The sequence below is a fragment of the Pieris napi genome, chromosome 6 (genome assembly GCF_905475465.1).
Source record: "Pieris napi chromosome 6, ilPieNapi1.2, whole genome shotgun sequence".
Classification (NCBI taxonomy): domain Eukaryota; kingdom Metazoa; phylum Arthropoda; class Insecta; order Lepidoptera; family Pieridae; genus Pieris; species Pieris napi.
The window spans coordinates 11,937,126-11,955,453 of NC_062239.1; the positions used below are offsets into that span (position 1 = coordinate 11,937,126).

Genomic DNA, 18,328 nt, shown 5'->3' on the forward strand with positions numbered 1-18,328 from the left:
GTTACCATTTATAATGAACGGCTATAATGTACAACGGTAATATTTAGTAACATTATGTAAAAACACAAGTTGCCGTACATTATTCTCTGATCTTACAGCAGTAAGAACTTGGTAAATCCTGAAATTTCGATAAATATTTAATTATAAAACATTATTGTCCGTGTTAAATAATATTTTGAACATGTTGCCGTACATTTTACAATGACCTTAGGGTATATAGGTGTAGGGGTAGGGTTCCGACCCTTGGCTTTCGACCGCTCCGCTGGGAATATGTACGGCGTTTACGGGTAAAGTATCTGTATATGTGTCCAAAAGGAATCACACAAATGCCGTACAGTAATAAATGACCTATATTGCTTCTGCAACTGTCGTCGAATTAAAAATTTGCACCGACTTCCGGCACCATCACTTTTGTACGGCACTAGGTTTTTCGACATTTATTTTTAATCATCTATACACTTATAACAAAGCCGTACATTAATAATTAGTCGAAATTCCCCCATTGTACCTGAGAAAGTCCATTCACTCACGTACTCACATGTACCGCTCAGAAATGACGGCATAGTGCTCAGAGCTATTTTCAGATATAGTAACAGCCTTCTAAGCGTAATTCAGGTTGGGTCATTTCACAGGTATTTTTTGTTCATGGGCTTGTGGTCTATTATCTTTTTAAGTACAAATACCGGTATTCTTCAAAATAGGTCGATACTCGTTATAGCACACTAAACATAGACTACAGAGTACAGACTAAAAAATCGATTTCGGAATTCGGACACATCTCTATGTTCTTATCAAACTTCCACTTGCCATCGTGAGAAGCGGTGTAGTGAGAAAATATAGAAATGGCTTCCTTGTGTAGACAAATTGTCCGCGGAAATGCTCTCAAAAGTGTGTTATTTTCGTCTGCTCGACGGGGATACGCAGATAAAAGTAAGAAAGTAACTAATTTTGTATGAAAAATATATGGCCTTACCTGTCAGAATTAAGTTACGTAATGTCAAAGATATTTGTATTTCAAAAAGTTTCGGAATTCCAACCAAAATTAAGTTAATTTAACATTTTAGTATGCTAAAATAATGTTCATTTAAAAGATGTTATCATTTTTTATATAATGAAAATTAAAGATAATGTTATTGCGCAAATTTATTTTAATCGGTCCCATGGCACTCAGTTTTCCTGTATTGTTTATTACATACATATAATGCAAAATGAACTCCCATACCACGTTATCTTTACCCACCCTTTCCTGATTCAGTAACGTCAATAGTAAAAAACAAAACTTCGTCGCATTTTAGGTTATATCTTATCTAGCCAAGTAATACTAGTTAATTAAATTTTCCACCTATATTGAGTATAATATATTGTGTGGGTTTATTACATTAAAAACTCATTATCTATTGAATATATCTACAGTTATATCCATTTTTTATTAATTTATCTAGAGAATAATTGTAAATTATTGAGATTGGTGAAATTCCCCAATAAGTAAGCTCTGATTATTCTAAAGATAGTTATCTTCTAATCTAAATTAATCCTTGTTAAGCTTGGAAACAAATGCAGGATATTTGTGTAAAATGCATTGTATTCTCGTATATATTATGACCAATATGAACAAAACTTTTTCATTTGTACTGTAAGTGCATCTTTAATGTGCAGTGATTAAGAAACTCGTCAAGGTGTTTGAATTACAGATGTGCACCAATGAACATTATTTCTGTCTATTTAACATTTACTCATATATTGAGGAAACCAACAGCCCTTAGACTTAAAATGTATGTTTAGACTATGTATCATGCTAAACCAACTGAAGCATGAAGGCAGAAAATAAAAATTAAACACATTTCATTTTATTTACAGTGATGGTAGACCCCATGGAACATGCCACTGGATTGGAAAAAAGAGAACTGGTAGCTCTTCAGTCAGGCAATGATGATCCTTTTAACATGAAGGTACTGAAGAAGGCCGCTGGCACCCGTGACAACCCTACACTTGTTCCTTCCTGTTTTGATGCTCGTATTGTTGGATGCATATGTAAGTAAACAATGATTTCAAAAGAGTCCTTTCAGTTAGAATGTATATAGAAATTTAAAAAATCCTAATGACATTGAGTATGTTAATGCATGTGAGACAATAATGATATACATGAAGCTGATTAAAATTAAATAAGGCTTCAATAACATGAATATAGGTTTAGAAATAATATTATACATAACTTCATTCTTATATAAGGAAAATAATATGTATAACTATTTTTTGCAATTGACCGCAATGTGCAACTATTTAAAAAGAGATTACTATGAGATTTGATTTCACATTATCGAGTCTCACTATACTATTATATCTATGCTAAAGGTGTGTTATTATAGGAAAACAAACTAAGTAATCTACAAGAAATATAGAGATAACAGAGAAGTCCCTTGTTTATAATATAGGAAGTATTATAGTAAAATAAAAAAAAATATACCATTTTTAAATATATTTTTTAAAAGAAAACAATGATATTTTTTATTACAGGTGAAGAACACTCTACAAGTATCAACTGGCTTTGGGTGCACAAGGTGATTAATCTAACATTTCTTCGACTAACCATGTTAATAGTAGACCTTCCATGAATTTTGCTTCCATGCTTTCCTTACATATATATCTTCTATCACTGTATGCAATAGAATTCATTCTACTCTCAGAAAGAAAAAAGATGCACAGATCTGACTACCTCATGGTTGGGAATGATACTCTACAGATTATTTTAGTTCTTCTTAATATAATAATAATATGCATGTCACACTTTCTTGGTTATTGAAATTTTTGTATAAAAATTAAGCAGAATCTTAATTGACAATATTTTTTTTTACAGGAACATCCCCGCCGCTGTGAGTGTGGTCACTGGTACAAATTGATCGAAAAAACACCCCTGTAAATTCAATTTTTAGTTACAATTTGTAGTGTTTATTAATTGCAATGTACGCATCGATCGGCGCACATGATCGTTCTGCGATTTTATAAAGTGTCATTTAGATCCGATACTGAACGGAATCAAAGAAATCATTAAATATGTAAGCATAAATATCAGTGTTTCATTCAGTACCTACTGTGTTGTTATGGTTGTTTAATTGTATGTAGCTATTAAAGTATTATTACTATAATTCGCCTTTTATTTAATGTAATTTACTAAATGTACGAAACTGCGTAATGGATGAAAATGAGGCAATAAGGTATTTTTTACAAACTATCAGTTTAAAACATTAACCAAATGCCGCTATAATAGCATTAAGAAAGAATACACTCTGACGGCTAATATTATTAGAACGAGTTATGACTGTTGCAAAAGAAAAAATATTTTTTATTTACCATTAACATTATATATTATTGTAATTATTACTAAAAAGCTATAGAGATAGTCACAAAGACGTCTTGATACTACTTATAAGTTATCTGGGAGTATTGACAATTGAGCCTTAGTTCTATGTACTCTGTGGCGTCTTTATTTTTACGTTATTGACAGTGGACACTTTGTTTTGTAAGATCATGACGGATATTATAATATTAATAATTTAATATTTATCCCTAATGGTTGTTTTGTAGGAATTTGTTTATTTGTTTTTTTTTTATCTTTTAACACAAGCTGAAGCATCAAAACAGTTTTGTTAATTAATGTGTAACTTAATAAAGGATATAAACCAATATGTCCAGTAAGTTTAATTTATATTTATTTGAATACACGCTTAATATGGATTTTTATATGAAACTTTGGATGTGAATTAAAAAATAATTTGAATATTTAAGGCTCAAAAAGAAATTCCCGTTACCTTCAGTTTTGTAATTTTTTATAGAGTCACTCGATAAAGATTTATATTAAATTATTTACTTTCAGACACTTCACAATCAGTTGATGTATATAGAATATACATAGCAGACGGTTTTTCCGAGGACTGTGGGGATTTAATACAGCGTTGTTTAAAATTAGATGTATTAAATTTCCAAACATTCTGCACTGTATGGAAAGACATGCACTTTCCGAGCTTGTATCAGTATGTATAATTTATATAACTCTTGAGATTTAAAGATACCATACATAATTATTTTACATCTAATCATACTAAGACAATTTGTCTATTTATTATATTATAGATATGTAATATAATATTTCAGGTAAAATATATACTGTATTGTACTGGAAACACATAAAAATATTTAATTTGATTTTTGAACTGCAAGAAGTAGCTAGTGTTTAATCAGAGTCAAAACTAAAAAGAAATGGATTGTATACTATAATTGTACCCTAAAGTTGTGTATATCAGGCTTAACATTCTTTCTTTCTTTCTTATTAACTAAAAAAATTATAAAAAATACTAGTATATTTATTGACAGCTAAGTTTACATTATGTGCAGTAATAGCACTATATTATGGTATTTGGTTGGTGGACTCTGTTTCCGCACTTTGACGCTCATTAGCTGTATATTATTTGAATGACCAACTGATATTGGACTTTAAATTTTTAACAGATCTAACTCTGGACTATTTGAATAAGATAGCATAGATAAAAGCATTAATTCCTATTTAATCTTACCTACATGTAGAATGTTTTGCTCAGGGAACTTACAACATGTGCCGAAATTGCAGAGCTCTCTGAAGAATTGATCATTATTGCTAAGAGTTTTATGGTGCAAGACACAGGAAATTACAAGGTATATTTTATTTTACTTAGAATTCGGTCTATGGAGCTTTTTAATGTTAAATCCTTTAGATATAGAACCATGGGGTCATAGTTCGAATTTGGCTAACAAATCCATGGGTGCAAAGTGGTTTGATTGTTCTGTCTATATAAGCTCTTAGAATTATAAAACAAGTACCTGTGTGTTCAACTAACATGCGGTTTTTAATATCAAACTTTAATTGAGACCTAAATTCAAGATGCATGGTATGTAGGATGTTAATCACAATACCATAATACAGCAAATGTAAATAAATAGTGTATTGGATTACTGTGAAATGTATTTAAATTTCTGTAAGCAAATTAACACCTTAGACAACATAAAAAATATTTTTTCTATGTATGAAATGTAATATAAGTAACATAAGTTATATTAAATTAATACTAATTATGACCTTGCTATTTGATATTGATATTTAAGGCAAAATATAATTTGAAAAGAAATAATAAATTAAATGAATAAACAAAACTAACATAAATTTTTTCAGGAATCTGTGATAAGCCTCTTCATAGTGTATGCATTGGTAACACAACAGCCTTTTGCCAATTTTGCATATTTACCAATATGTCCTGAGGACGTACCGGAAATAAAGCGCTTGGAAGATGCAATACGACATCACAGGTACTACAAAAAACATTTCACAACTCAATTAGATACAAAATAAAAAATGTATTGATCCAAACTTTATCATTATAGGTTCAAAATTCTGACAATGAAAGTATCCCAATTTTTGAAGACCTTATGGTATTATTTCAGGAATCTATAGATGCACGGATTTAAATCAAAATTTCACGATTTATCAATAGCCTTTACGAGTTTGCTAGGCAAAATTAAAACAATTTTGTGGTCCTTCAGGCCGGATATGAAATTTATAGTTTTTTCAATTATGATAATATAACTTGTACTTGAAGACTGGTTTAAACCTATTCATGGACATCTATATTTAACCACAATGAATTATAGAATTTTCCAAGAGTAGACAAATTTAAATTAATATTATTTGTGGAATACAATGCTCGAATTAAAACTTGGGATTAAAATGTAGAAAGATGTAACATTACATGAATAAAACTTAAAATACTTTACATAGTAGTATAAGACTTCTGAGACAGGAGACAGTGACTTGCAGGCGTCACCTCCTAAAGCTAAACGGATCGTATGGAAATGGTCACGTGGTCAACTGTGAGCCAATGTTATTGCTATACAAATTCGTTTGGCGATAGTTAGTCAAGCGTGTCGCAAAGGGATTTTGTCTAGGCGCGACAGACACCCTCATGTCCAGAGGCCGTTTCACCGCAGTGGAATCAGTCACCCACGTAGTAGAAATCCTAGGAACAGTGAGGTCGCTCCGTGAAGCCTGAGAACTGTGCATCTGTGCTTTTTGAAGGAGTTAGGCTGGCTTTACGCCCAACGGACCTATTGATAGTCTAAGAGCGGAAACTGAGTCCACAAACCAATACCCAGGGGTTTTGTCTAGAGCCATACTACGGCTAGGCCTCTTAGCCGTTGGACCTTCGTACAATAACGACATAACAACGTTTGCAGGTTAAACGATGCGTTACTTATTCTTGGTCGAGTATTGGTTAAGCACTCAAGGTACACAGCTGCGGAGCGTGAAAGAGGATTTGATATCGCCTTAATTAAATATTTTAATGGTAAGTCAATAAAACTTTGTAATACTGATCATGATCCCTACTTTAAAATTGTGATTTTCATGAAGTTCTATTGGAATGAGCTGACTTGGAAGTTAAAGAATGGTTGAAAAAACACCTTCCCGACGTATATTTATACGTAATATTTTGTAAAAATAATTTAAATCTAATATAGTTTCGATAAACTTCTATAATCTATACTAATATAGCTAATGAATATGTGTGATCGTGAGTTTCTCTGGAACTGCTGTTACATTACTATAAACCACAAATTAAATAATCTTTTGTTACTATTGTAAATTTTTTCTGTGAAATAAAAAAGGTAAAAAGTTTTACATTTTAGTTAGTTTAATATTCAATTTTAATTTGAATTAATTCAGGAAGGCTGAAGTTTATTAATATTAATTTTTCAAGGGCAATTGTCTTCACAAAGTATATTAAACTTCTTTAATAATTAATTGTATTATGCGAATTACAATGAAAAGTATTTTGTGAAGCGACATATTTCTTTTTTAGTTAAGGACCTTTACCTATATAATATTTGCATACGTAGTAAAGGACTTGAAGGTTTTGAAGTAGGTAGTAAAGGACCACGCCTTCCACGGTGAAGGCGGATTTTTACCTTAGGGTCTGATTATGACGTTTCATTGCTGCGCGGGTGTGATTTAAATTATCCATTAGCTTAATTGGATCATCTGGATTCGTTAGGACATGTCGGGGTTTTTTGGAAATGGGTACTAGCAAAAAGACTTTCCGCCGGTCTTTTTAATGAGCGTGACGCTTGGCAGTTATACAAAGTATAGTCCCACCAACTTATCTGTGAACTGAGTGGTAGCGCCACCGTCGCTTTAGTGTTGCAAATTAATAAAAGTTACCCATGATTGGGTATGTCATATAAGAAACTAGGTAAACATATAAACATCATTTTACTATTTTAAACAATACCTATCATTGTTTTATAATAATAAAAGGGTAATTAATATAAGTACTAAATAGTCTTCAAAAATAAGAAAATTAATGTAGGTAGATACATACATTAGCTTTTTCTCTGGCATTCAATTGATATAATGTAGGTACCCCACTAACAAACTAAATGTTTAGCAAAGTAGGCAAATTTAATTTAATAACTTGCAAATAAACTTCTTCTTCTTGCCCTTTTCCCACTCTAGGACGTTATATTTAAAAAAAAGTGGAGTGGAGAGAATTTACGCTAAGCCAAACGTACCTATGCGGGAGAGCCCCTCAGATTATCCAGCGTTATTTTTACGTGATGAGAACTATAGGTAGTTGAATCACTCAGCTATATATTTTTTAAGTTACAATTACGTTAATCAATGAAAAAAATATGGGGTAATTTACAAAAATAAAGTAGACAACACTAACCTGTAGCTGCCGAAATTCAACATGGCAGCCGTAGTTCCTATTTTCTCCATTTCACAGATAAGTTGGTGGGTCTGTAATCTTGTCTCTAATATACGCGGACCAACGCGCGTTATTCACAATAAAATATTTTTATGATATGGCAACTCAACACTGAATTTTTTAATACAAGACAAGCAAATTGCAGATTTGATAAAGTTTATATGTTTTTGTGGAATTTTCCTTTAGGCTCAGTGATTATGAAGAATAAACGTATGGGTACAGCAGGAATTTTCGGCGATCAAAATGAAGAGCCTGATATGTTAATGGAATTGGGTACGATTGCCAGGAAATACACTCAGTGCAGAGATCGATTGAATGGTAAGTACGACTGCCCTGGTGCTCTGTAGTTATTGTGATTCCAATGTTGCGTTTTTCAGGTTTTTTTATGTATCAGGAGGCTCACCTGATGTTATGTGGTATTGCCGACCATGGACACTGCCAGAAGTCTCACAAGTGCGTTGCCGGCCTTTTAAGAATCGGTACGCTCTTTTCTTGTCCCTGAGTCGAATTGGTTCGGAAATATTTGAGTGGGCAATCGGTTCCACATGGTGCGCGGCAAAAACTGCCTTAAGAAACGCTCAGTTGTAGAACGATGGACGTCGAGGTGATACGGATATTTATAAGGACGCAGGGATATCGCTGTTGGAAGTTACGGAGTACCCTCACTGTTGGCAATTGTTTTTTGTCTTATGAGTTTTTTACAGGGGCTTTGCGCCACGTAACTTTAAATAAGAACTAATTTAAATTATGTTTATTTTTTCTATAGATTAATTATTTTTAATTTTGTTCGTAGATAAATTTCACATTTTAATTATCTTGTATGATGTAGAAAAAAAACCCAGTCGCGTTATAACCCTTTTTGGGCTTCAGATCTGTGTCTGTTTCATTATCATTTGTTAATATAATAGGAGGTGATCACCTGTGCCTGACAAGCCGTCGACCTTTTGCCATTTTATCTCTATCTAATATATACAATTCTCGTGTCACAATGTTCGTTCCCATACTACTCCAAAACGGCTCGACCGATTCTTATGATTTTTTTATGCATATTCAGTAAGTCTGAGAATCGGCTACTATCTATATTTCAAACTCCTAAATGTTAAGGTTGGTCCGCCCCAAATAATTTTTTTTTGTTTTTATTTTTTTATAATACAACATACAAAAACACATACAACCCCTAATTTTTATTATTGTAGATAGTTATTTGTATTGAACTTAAAAAAATTGAGAATAAAATATAAATAGTAGTCATATACTTTTATAAATGAAATTAATAATATTTTTAGATAATATAAAAGCTGGTTTGAAATACGTAAATCCCAATTTGCCTTCTCAACTTTCGACGTCGTTTAAGAGAATGGTCAAAGGCTATTATGAAAATGATGGTAAGCATATATTTTATACAGGTGTGGAAAATGATTATACAGGTGTTCAGAAAGAGTGTCAAGAGTGCCAGGTGGTCAGCACACCTAAAGGAACCCGAATGAATGTATGTTCTTACATTTTTTGTAGTTTAGGAGTTAGTTTTTCTGGTTTTGGTGAATTTCATTGAAATAATTAATATAATAAAATAAATAATATAATAAATTTAAATAATGATGAGAGACAATTGTGTATTCAAGTTGGAGAGTTCAAGTATTACGTTACGATGCGGGGCAGGAATTGAATTACGCGTTATTGTTAATATTATTTTCGACTTCCCAGTACTTTACATCACATAATGGTAACTTAGCTCCCTTAGCTTAAACATAAAACCTACAGATGCAAAAAAAAATCATGAATGTTTTATTAGAAGAAGACGTACCTTTTTTTTTTAAAGCATTAGAAAAATGTTCTTTTAATTTAAAGGTATTTTAATTAGGGGTTATTCGGGTTCTTGACACTCTTTTTTGAGACATCCTGTATAATGTTAATATAGTAAAAAAAAACAATTAATTACTATTAGGGTTTTACAAACTTCGTCTTAAAATGATTTTATACTTAGTCTACGAAAACTGGTTTTTCGGATTTTTTTGTGAAGTTTTTCTAATCTCCATAAAAACTTCCCTCATAGTTAAATAAAAAAATACTCGAATTTTGCGCTTAGCAATTATATTTATAATAACTTTTTTTATATAAAAATGTTGACGTTTCTAAAACGTGTTCGTAAAACATTATTTATGCATTTTATGTTAACCATTTTGTTACCTACAAATTGATTAACATTTTTAAATGAATTCAAAATTAATGTTTTTTTTTACATAAAAAAATCCGCCATATATACTATATGTGGGTTTATTGTTCTTAATAATATTTGAATGTGTCACTTAAGTTATGGTGACATTGTTTATATATTTTTTAATCGTTATTTTTTTTTAATTCTGTCCAGCCCCAAAATCAAAATTGTACGTGATGAACACCCAAATTGTGCTGGCTTTACGATCTTATGAAAAATATTCGTAATATCATTATTTAAAAAAAACTAAATTTACTATATGTTTTTCAGACGCCAAAAATAGGGCTGAGGCAATGACCGAAATAAAACAACGAGCAATGACAAATACGACTGATCAACTTCATTATCTAATGACGTCACAGGAAAGGTATGGTCCAGTTTGGGAGAATATTTTAATTTAACCTATCGGTATAAACAATATTTGTTTTTGATATAAATACAGAAAATTTAGGTCTCACTGCTACCCTATGCAATAAATATTTGCATCTGTTCCAGTAATAAAAAAAAATTGTCTGTAAAGTCGGTTTACGGACAATAATTTCCCGTGATAACGCCATAAGAAAACATTGATTAAAATTGCATACATTTATGAATTGGATTGAATTATTATCACTAAATTATCATTATAATACAAAGTAAAGTAAATAAAAAGTGCGTACAAAGTACACATGTCAGATGTGAAACTTCTTTGGCAAACTTTTAACTCTTGTTCATATTTATACAAATCTAAAACTTTCGATTCCCGAGACTTAGAGGGATATAAAGGAAGATATGTTAGGAATTTAATTGTCATTAAAATAGTAAAAATGTCGAAAGTTAATACAAATTAAAAAATAGTTTTTTTTAATTTCTTCGATAATAAAAACACGTGGCATTTTAATTTTACAATTCGTCAATTGAGAGTTCAACAAGTTATTTTGCATAAAATATAAAATACTAATGTTTCGTAAATTCTCTTTACGAAATTTTAATTTTGAAAATAGGATTTCTATAAGGTAATTCACCCTTCTCACTCTCTCTCTCAATGTGCTTTTAACATCCAATTTCATTTTATATACACGTGTGATATTTAAGATCCTTCAATCTGCGTTATTTTGTTAAGGATAGGACAATGATAGGAAAAGTAGGAAATTAAGGGGAGTGCTTCAAGTGTAATGAAAAAAAATACTCTCAACAAAACCATAGTTTCGTACTGTCAAATCATCTATACTCTTTAATTCGATATTATTATGTTTTTACTTGTTATTTAAACCTTGTAGGTTATTTAAATAAAATATTGTTTTAATGCTTGTCTCTTCAATGAGGCATCATGGCACGTTACGATGTAGCCTAACTTAAGACTAAAAAGTAATTTATGTCTAACCTAATTTCCTTTATATTTAACATAAAGTGACCAATAACAGTTCTTACAGTCTCTAGGAAGGGGAATCACTATGTTCTTGCGTACTATTCACTTTCCAATATTTAAAAGCTAAAAATTATCTATAATTTTAATTTGGATAAATATAGCCTATGTTACTTAGGAAAATGTAGTATTCAAGTGTTGTATGAGGGGCCTAATAGCCTAGCGGTCTTATTAAGTGGCAGCTAGGTGAGGGGTACCGGGGTCGATTCCCGGTGCGAGGGCAAGTTTTAATTTATTTTAAATTTGTCCTCGGCCTTTGGGAGGGTTGTGCGGTACCAGGCGAGTGCCTAAACCGTACATGGAGGACACGGTCGAATTTCTAAATACTAGCACGAATTATAAAAAATCCTATACTTGACGCTGGCTAATGCACAAATCGTGCCAGAGCCATAAACAAAGTGTTGTATAAATTTTTAAATTTGCCTCGTATTTGAGTTTATTCATTACAAATATATAAATTGTAATATAGATATTTTAAACTTACGTTTTGAACTTGTACCTTCACACACACCTCTTTGTTGTAATGTTTGGTCAATATATAGCTTACTTATGTATACATTTTCAGGGATGAAAACCCTCCATCAAAAACGAATGCAAATAAATCTCCTCAAAAAACATCTGCACCAATATGCCCCCAAAAAGCATTATCATCTGCATCATTCTACTCCCGAATGCATAATTCTAAAGTGGCAAAACTTGGAAAAAGAAACACTTTTATGTTAAAAAAAATGGAAAACGAAGATATGGAATCGCATCAACGCGATCTGAGTCTTAAAGAAATTGAAGGTTACGTGAATGACGATGAAACTAGAAACGATAATACAACAGAGGGGAATAGAAAAAGAAAAAATAAAGAAATTAATGAAGTACCTGACAAAGTATCAAAAACAATTAAAAATACCATTCCGGGAAAGGCTACAAACAAAGAAATTAAAGGTGTGATACCAGCGATAGTTCATTCTATAAATGGCGAAACAGAATGCGAAATAGAAGTTATAGATTATGCTACAGATTCAAGTATACCAGTTCACAAAGTAATTAGTGACGTTATTAAATCAGCGGAATAAATATATATTTACTGTAATGTATTGATAAAAATCTAAAAATAATTTATATTATGCTGTTTTATTTCTTTCCCCTTTGCTAGTCTGTGCGAACCCTCGTGGAGGTAGGTCGCAACGGAGCTCAAGTATAGTGCTTTTCATGAAAGAAGTTCCGCGGTGATTTTTGGAACTAAATTTGACAGGTCGGCAATGTTGTCATTCGTCGATGTTATCAAGTTCGTTTGTTGTGGTAGATTTTTGTGAATTTTTAACTAGCTTAGTGCATTTTAAATATTGATTACAATGCCAAAAGTTGTAAAAAGTTCGGCTCGAGAAATGATATTAAAGGTGAAAGAGTTCTGTGAAGCGGAACATAAGAATCAAGGTGTTTTAATACCACTAAACAATGTTCGGAAGAGAGTTGCCGCCATAACAGGTACTTTTTAGAGTTGCCATTTAATAATTTTTTGTTGTATTGATGGGACTTTTATGATATAAATTCGTTTTTGCGACAAAATTGAACAAATACATAACGTGATGAAACTAGGTGTCTGAAATTATTACATAAGCATTATAAACTTAAAGTTATTATTATTTTTAATTGTTCATAATTTAATTGCAGGTGTGTCAGAGAAAACTGTAACAAGAATTACAAACGAAGGTATAACAGCGGTGTGTACTTCGAAAAAAAATTGTAACCCAACAATTATGCAATAAAACTGAATAAAAAATTGTATTGCTTTTCTTTACCCTATTTTCTCATCTGTTCCCTGTAAGTAGGTAGAACACCGCTAATATAAGTAAATAAAAATATACTTTTTAAATAACAGAAATATTGTTTCATCGAAGTATGCAGAAAATAATATTACTTGATAAATTACATCTGCTAAATTTAAATAAAATAGGTAAATTTTTTACTCATAAATGGCAACATTACGTCATGCGATTGCAGCGCCGCGTCTGGGGGACTTCTTTCATGAAAAGGACTATACCTTTTTTGTTATTGAAACACTGTTATGTCATTATAGTTCGACAATAATCCCCTTGATACTCAATATGAAAGAATTAATTTAAGTATTTTTTTGGGAATAAAAGCCACGCCGGTTTTTTCCCGCACATATTAGATATTATAAGGTTACCACATACAGGGTGGCCAAAAAGTCGTGGATCAAACGCAAATAGGGGACAGATGAGGTCATCAGCTGCAAAAAAATGTTCTACGGGAGGTCTCTAAGCTCAATCCCTGCAGAGTTATAATTTATTTTGCGTTCTATAAGAAAATTGACTTTTTTTTTACTAATTCTTATTAAAATTTGAAAAAATCTACACCTGTATCTTTTTCATAATATCCACTAGGTTGGTACTGATGAGTTCTTGCGTTAGATATACTATTTAATATTTATAGTCACATGTAGGTAAATAATGTATCATAAGTCAATGATGTATTATAATATCATGTAAAATTTCTTAGATCCAATAGCTCGCCGAGGCAAATAGTCGTGATATGTGTAAATCAATAAGGAAAAATTAAACTATTTAGAAGTTCACATTCTTTTATTTATACATATTAAAACAATTAAATAGTATATCAAAATTCGTCGAAATTAGGAAATTACAACTAAATATAAACAAATTATCTTAAGAGAACGTACTAAAATATTTTGGAAGGGCTAAATTTAAATTAATTAATCATTTTTAGATAAAGCTATTTTTACAAAAAGTTTAAATCGTTTAGTCTATTATTTATGGATGATATTTCCATTTTTTATTCATAAGTTTGAGAGCAAATTTATTACTTAAACATTTTAAATGCGCAGATGCTAGCGTCTACTTAACTCAAAATGCATATTTTACTTTTGTTGCAACGATCGAATTTTTAAACAATTCTAGTGAAATAAAAATATGTACGTATTTATTGCTTCGAGTTAAAATGCATTTTAACTTGCACAGAAATGTAAAGTATTGCAATATTGCTTATTATAATACATTAAGAGTAGACAGAACCACACAATTAGTCCGTCTACAAGAAAACAGCTATAAAACTAGACTATCACAATTATTAACATTTGTCATCTACCGTAATTTTGCACAGATGCAACCCATGAACAAATCGCCACCATCTCGCCCGTGATTTGCATAAGTGCAAACATACTAAGTCTTTAATAATTATTATTATATTTGAGTATTCTTGTTACTTTAATTTTCTACAAGCCCAATGATTACAATACTCGATATTACTTCATACCACTCAGTCCGTTAAAATATATATTTTATCTAAAAGTTCTAAAGGCCGATTTACATTATCTTAGTGTTTAGGAGAGTGCTTTAGTACAACTTGAAAGGCAAGTTCTTTAGCGTAGCGTTTACTAAAGCAAATAGCGTTTACATGTTTCAACTAAAGTACTATCCTAAACACTAAGATAATGTAAATCGGCCTTTAGAAACGAAAAATATTTTTAATTTACTGTGACTTATTTATTTACTTACATTTAGAGCTGTCACATTTTTAATATGGATATATTAGTTGCCAATAGCATGTCAATGGTAATTGGTAGTTAGTATCTTTCTATGAAGGTAACATAGCAAACATGTTTTAAGATTGTGTCAGGAATGTCTAATTACTGTGAAAATGAACTAAATGCAGTTTATACCTTTTCATCACATTGATACGAAATTATCAGATTTTATAATAAATAGTTAAATAAACTATTAAATACTTACCTACTTCAAAATTATGAAATGAAATACAAAAAAAACATAACACACACTGACAGATAATAAGTCAAGCAAAAGAAGTTTTAAGGGCAAAATAGGTAAAAGATTTACTTTTTATCTACAATAGTATTAGTGTTCTTAATTTCTTTCAATTATCGCCAATTCGTCGTCCTCTCCTGATGTGTTCGTTTTCGCGTCAGCAATGGCCTCTGAAGAGGCATTACTCGACTCATGGGATCTTGGGCTAACACTGCTCTTCCTGATGTACAACACATTGGAATCCAACTTATTATGATCATTATATGGTATGCCATAAATACTCCCATCTGATATTCTATTGAGTTTGTGAATTTGCTCTCTCAATTCACAAATTTGGCTATATAATTTTTTATTTTCTCTTAATATAGCTATGTTTTCAGTTTCTAATAGTTCACGTTTGCTCCACTGTATAGTATTTTCTGATTTTAGCCTTTCTAGCTCCATTTTAAGTTCAGCAATTTTCTCTTCTAGGACTTGTTTCGCAGCTACTTCATCCTGTAGTTCATTTTGTAGCCTCTCAATTTCACTATGACTAGAATCTGTTGAACCTAAAGTTCTATCACTATGTGCTAACTCCATTTTGGCACTGTGTAACTCAGCTGTCAAGGTTTCAATCTTTGATAGTAAAAAAGATTTTTGATCTTTTTCAGTTTGTAGATTCTTGAAAGTTTCATCCAAACGTATTCTCATCTCACCTAATTTGTTTGCAAGGACATTATCAACATTGGAGAATTTGTGAGAATCTAGGGAAGCTCTTTGTTTGGCTGATTCATTTGGACTTGTAATAGCACATTTTTTTCTTAACTCAACACCATCTTCTGTTGATAAGTCACATGAAACAATCCTACGTTCCCCAAGACTAAGTAATTTTTCATTGTCCAATTTCAGGACTTGTATTTGCTGTTCTAAATCACTTTTGTCTGTTTTTATTAAATTTAATTCTTTTGTAATTATGTCTACTTTTGTTTTTAATTGTTTTGTTTCCTCCCTAGCTTTGTTTCGCTCATTACGTACTTTACTCCATTTCTCTCTCCAATTGGCTGTGCAATCAGACCACCAGCGCATTGTTTTCTCCATTTGCGTTGCTCTTGCTCGAGCTTCATCTAATTCTCGCTGATACAGTGCTTCCTTAGCTTCCCAGTCAGTATTAGTATATCTCATAGAACTTTCATGATCTCTACTTCGTCTGTGACTTCCTCCATGTGAACTCTGAGCCATTGTGATGAATTCTGTATGAAAATAAATGTACATTTTCTATTAAACAGTATACCAAAATATTAAAGGCAAAAAATTAAAAAGAATTCATTTAACATTTCAGAAAAATGGCATGTCCACCTCCAACTCCTGATCCATGTGCTCAGATTTGCCCACCCCCACCTCCTAAACCACCATGCCATCCTAAGCCTGTAATGCGTGGACTTCACTGGGCACAAACTCAATCAATTATTTTTCAAGCATTATTTTGTAGTTGTTGTGCTGGAGCATGTGTTTACTTCTTCTTAGGGAGACCAAGACGTGCCGCGTATAAGGAATATTACGCGTAAGTTATATTTTAATAAAACTTATTACTACTTGTGGAAAATAATTTAATTCCACAGGTTTTGCCAAAAAATTTATTTAAATGGTTTATCTCAGTTGTAGTAAAATAAATAGATAACATAATATTATATTGTTAACGTTTTCGTTAAGAAAGGAATGGTGCACTGTGTTTTGAAAGAATGACAATCTCTTTTGCTATGCATATGATTATCAAAACAAATCTGATAAAATTTATGAAATACTTGAGAAAGATCTTACCTCGATTTCGTAATCTAATTCGCTTCTTTTTCAAATAAAGTAATATGTTTTGTTTTTACTTAGAAATTCTAAAATTCGATTGTAGTTTACTACAATGTTAGCGATAATATAGTGAAATAGATAAAACATAAAAATCCTTTTCTCGAAGTTGCTATTTTTTACACACTGAATTCAATTTCATACAGTAAAAAATCCAGTACTTATTAAGTTGAACCAATATCCATTTAGATTTAAGATTAATTTGGATTTTGGCATATTTGGAGTTTGCTTTTCACCCTGACACTTGACATTTATACATTTTATGATTTAACCAATGATGACATTTCTTAAAAAGAAAAATCAAATTGTATCTGCAGTATATAAAGTTAAATATGATATTAAAAACTTAATATGTATATATACTATACGAGTATTTTGTATTATTTTAACGAAAAGTAAAGTTTCAACTGACAATCGAAAAGCGTGTATAAATTTCATACTAAATCTGTGGTCAATCCCACACTTTTCGATTTACTATTAGCGGGTAATGTTTCCCAAAAATATTTTAAGCTCAATAACGGTTATCGTATTTTATGCAATGAAAAGTATGTACAAATTAGATTTTAAATAAGTTGTATGCTCTATGCCGCTTACCGCGAATCATAAGCAGGGTACCCTAGAATTCAGTGCTTGAGATTTTATGCTTCTAAATGGCTTTACAAATTTTCTGTGAAAGATAAAAAAAGAATGAAACCAACATTTTGATTTTATTAACTATGTATTTAATTATTCTTCAGGAGAGGAGAGTTTGAAGATTGGGCAGATGAAATGGCAAGAAAGGGTTTGTTTCAAGCTGTCCCCAAGGAAATTTTAAAGGATAATGTACCAGGAAAATAATTTATTTAATTTGGTTAAACTATAAAATAAATGTATTGTTTTAAATTGTTTCTTTTTAACAATGAAAGTTGGATTGAATCACAAATATGGCTTTAATTCTGTGGCAATTACATATATTGGTAGTAATGATTCTCTATCAATAATAAAATATTAAAATTAATTCTATTATAACTCAACTCAAATAACGGAAGTGAATCGTGTCACACGTTTTGTTTATCAGCCAATAACAAATCGCATAAATGTTACAAAAACTCAAAGATTATTATATGGACCAATCCTGTGGAGCCTTCAATGAAGCATGAATGTGATAAACAGAACATTGTGTAAACGTCTGATAAATAAGATGTTTAATGAGAGAAAAACTATTTACGTGATCTGGTCAACGTAAATAAATAATTCTAGTTATAAATATTAAAAAAAAATAATTTATAAAATCTAGTGAAATGTGTTT

At 31.0% G+C, this 18,328-nt stretch overlaps 3 protein-coding genes and 1 long non-coding RNA gene across 5 annotated transcripts; 3 read left to right on the forward strand and 1 right to left on the reverse strand.

The window, feature by feature from the left end:
• The first annotated feature begins 771 nt into the window (after positions 1-771).
• Positions 772-3,064, forward strand: LOC125050277 (cytochrome c oxidase subunit 5B, mitochondrial-like). Its single transcript, XM_047650007.1, has 4 exons — positions 772-930; positions 1,858-2,031; positions 2,515-2,558; positions 2,855-3,064. Exons 1-4 carry the CDS (start codon positions 843-845, stop codon positions 2,915-2,917), a joined length of 369 nt encoding a protein of 122 aa, XP_047505963.1. The 5' UTR covers positions 772-842; the 3' UTR covers positions 2,918-3,064.
• A 442-nt stretch (positions 3,065-3,506) lies between these two features.
• LOC125050276 lies at positions 3,507-12,520 on the forward strand. 2 transcript variants are annotated; one of them, XM_047650006.1, is made up of 9 exons: positions 3,507-3,689; positions 3,872-4,028; positions 4,579-4,686; positions 5,201-5,334; positions 6,259-6,368; positions 7,974-8,105; positions 9,074-9,172; positions 10,273-10,369; positions 11,973-12,520. In XM_047650006.1, exons 2-9 carry the CDS (start codon positions 3,996-3,998, stop codon positions 12,472-12,474), a joined length of 1,215 nt encoding a protein of 404 aa, XP_047505962.1. In that variant the 5' UTR covers positions 3,507-3,689; positions 3,872-3,995; the 3' UTR covers positions 12,475-12,520. The 2 variants fall into 2 exon arrangements, with proteins under 2 accessions (XP_047505962.1, XP_047505961.1); XM_047650005.1 differs by having other exon boundaries at positions 4,593-4,686.
• Positions 12,521-14,851: 2,331 nt separating this feature from the next.
• LOC125050710 (coiled-coil domain-containing protein 102A-like) lies at positions 14,852-17,276 on the reverse strand. The gene is made up of 2 exons (XM_047650742.1): positions 17,002-17,276; positions 14,852-16,433 (listed from the first exon to the last, which is right to left on the reverse strand). The coding sequence occupies exon 2, from the start codon at positions 16,420-16,422 to the stop codon at positions 15,304-15,306; it is 1,119 nt and encodes a 372-aa protein (XP_047506698.1). The 5' UTR covers positions 16,423-16,433; positions 17,002-17,276; the 3' UTR covers positions 14,852-15,303.
• Positions 17,277-17,359: 83 nt separating this feature from the next.
• Positions 17,360-17,962, forward strand: LOC125050711. The gene is made up of 2 exons (XR_007117170.1): positions 17,360-17,585; positions 17,778-17,962. It is a non-coding gene; the product is annotated as an uncharacterized LOC125050711 (long non-coding RNA).
• Positions 17,963-18,328: the final 366 nt, after the last annotated feature.

What these genes read in the sequence shown, in the direction of transcription:
- LOC125050277 (XM_047650007.1), top strand. Translation starts at nt 843, where the DNA reads ATGGCTTCCTTGTGTAGACAAATTGTCCGCGGAAATGCTCTCAAAAGT. An exon ending in ACGGGGATACGCAGATAAAA is followed by an intron (nt 931 to 1,857) that starts GTAAGAAAGTAA and finishes TTTTATTTACAG; the next exon opens with TGATGGTAGACCCCATGGAA. An exon ending in ACTGGCTTTGGGTGCACAAG is followed by an intron (nt 2,559 to 2,854) that starts GTGATTAATCTA and finishes TTTTTTTTACAG; the next exon opens with GAACATCCCCGCCGCTGTGA.
- LOC125050276 (XM_047650005.1), top strand. An exon ending in AAGACACAGGAAATTACAAG is followed by an intron (nt 4,687 to 5,200) that starts GTATATTTTATT and finishes AAATTTTTTCAG; the next exon opens with GAATCTGTGATAAGCCTCTT. An exon ending in GTGCAGAGATCGATTGAATG is followed by an intron (nt 8,106 to 9,073) that starts GTAAGTACGACT and finishes TAATATTTTTAG; the next exon opens with ATAATATAAAAGCTGGTTTG.
- LOC125050710 (XM_047650742.1), bottom strand. Translation starts at nt 16,422, where the DNA reads ATGGCTCAGAGTTCACATGGAGGAAGTCACAGACGAAGTAGAGATCAT.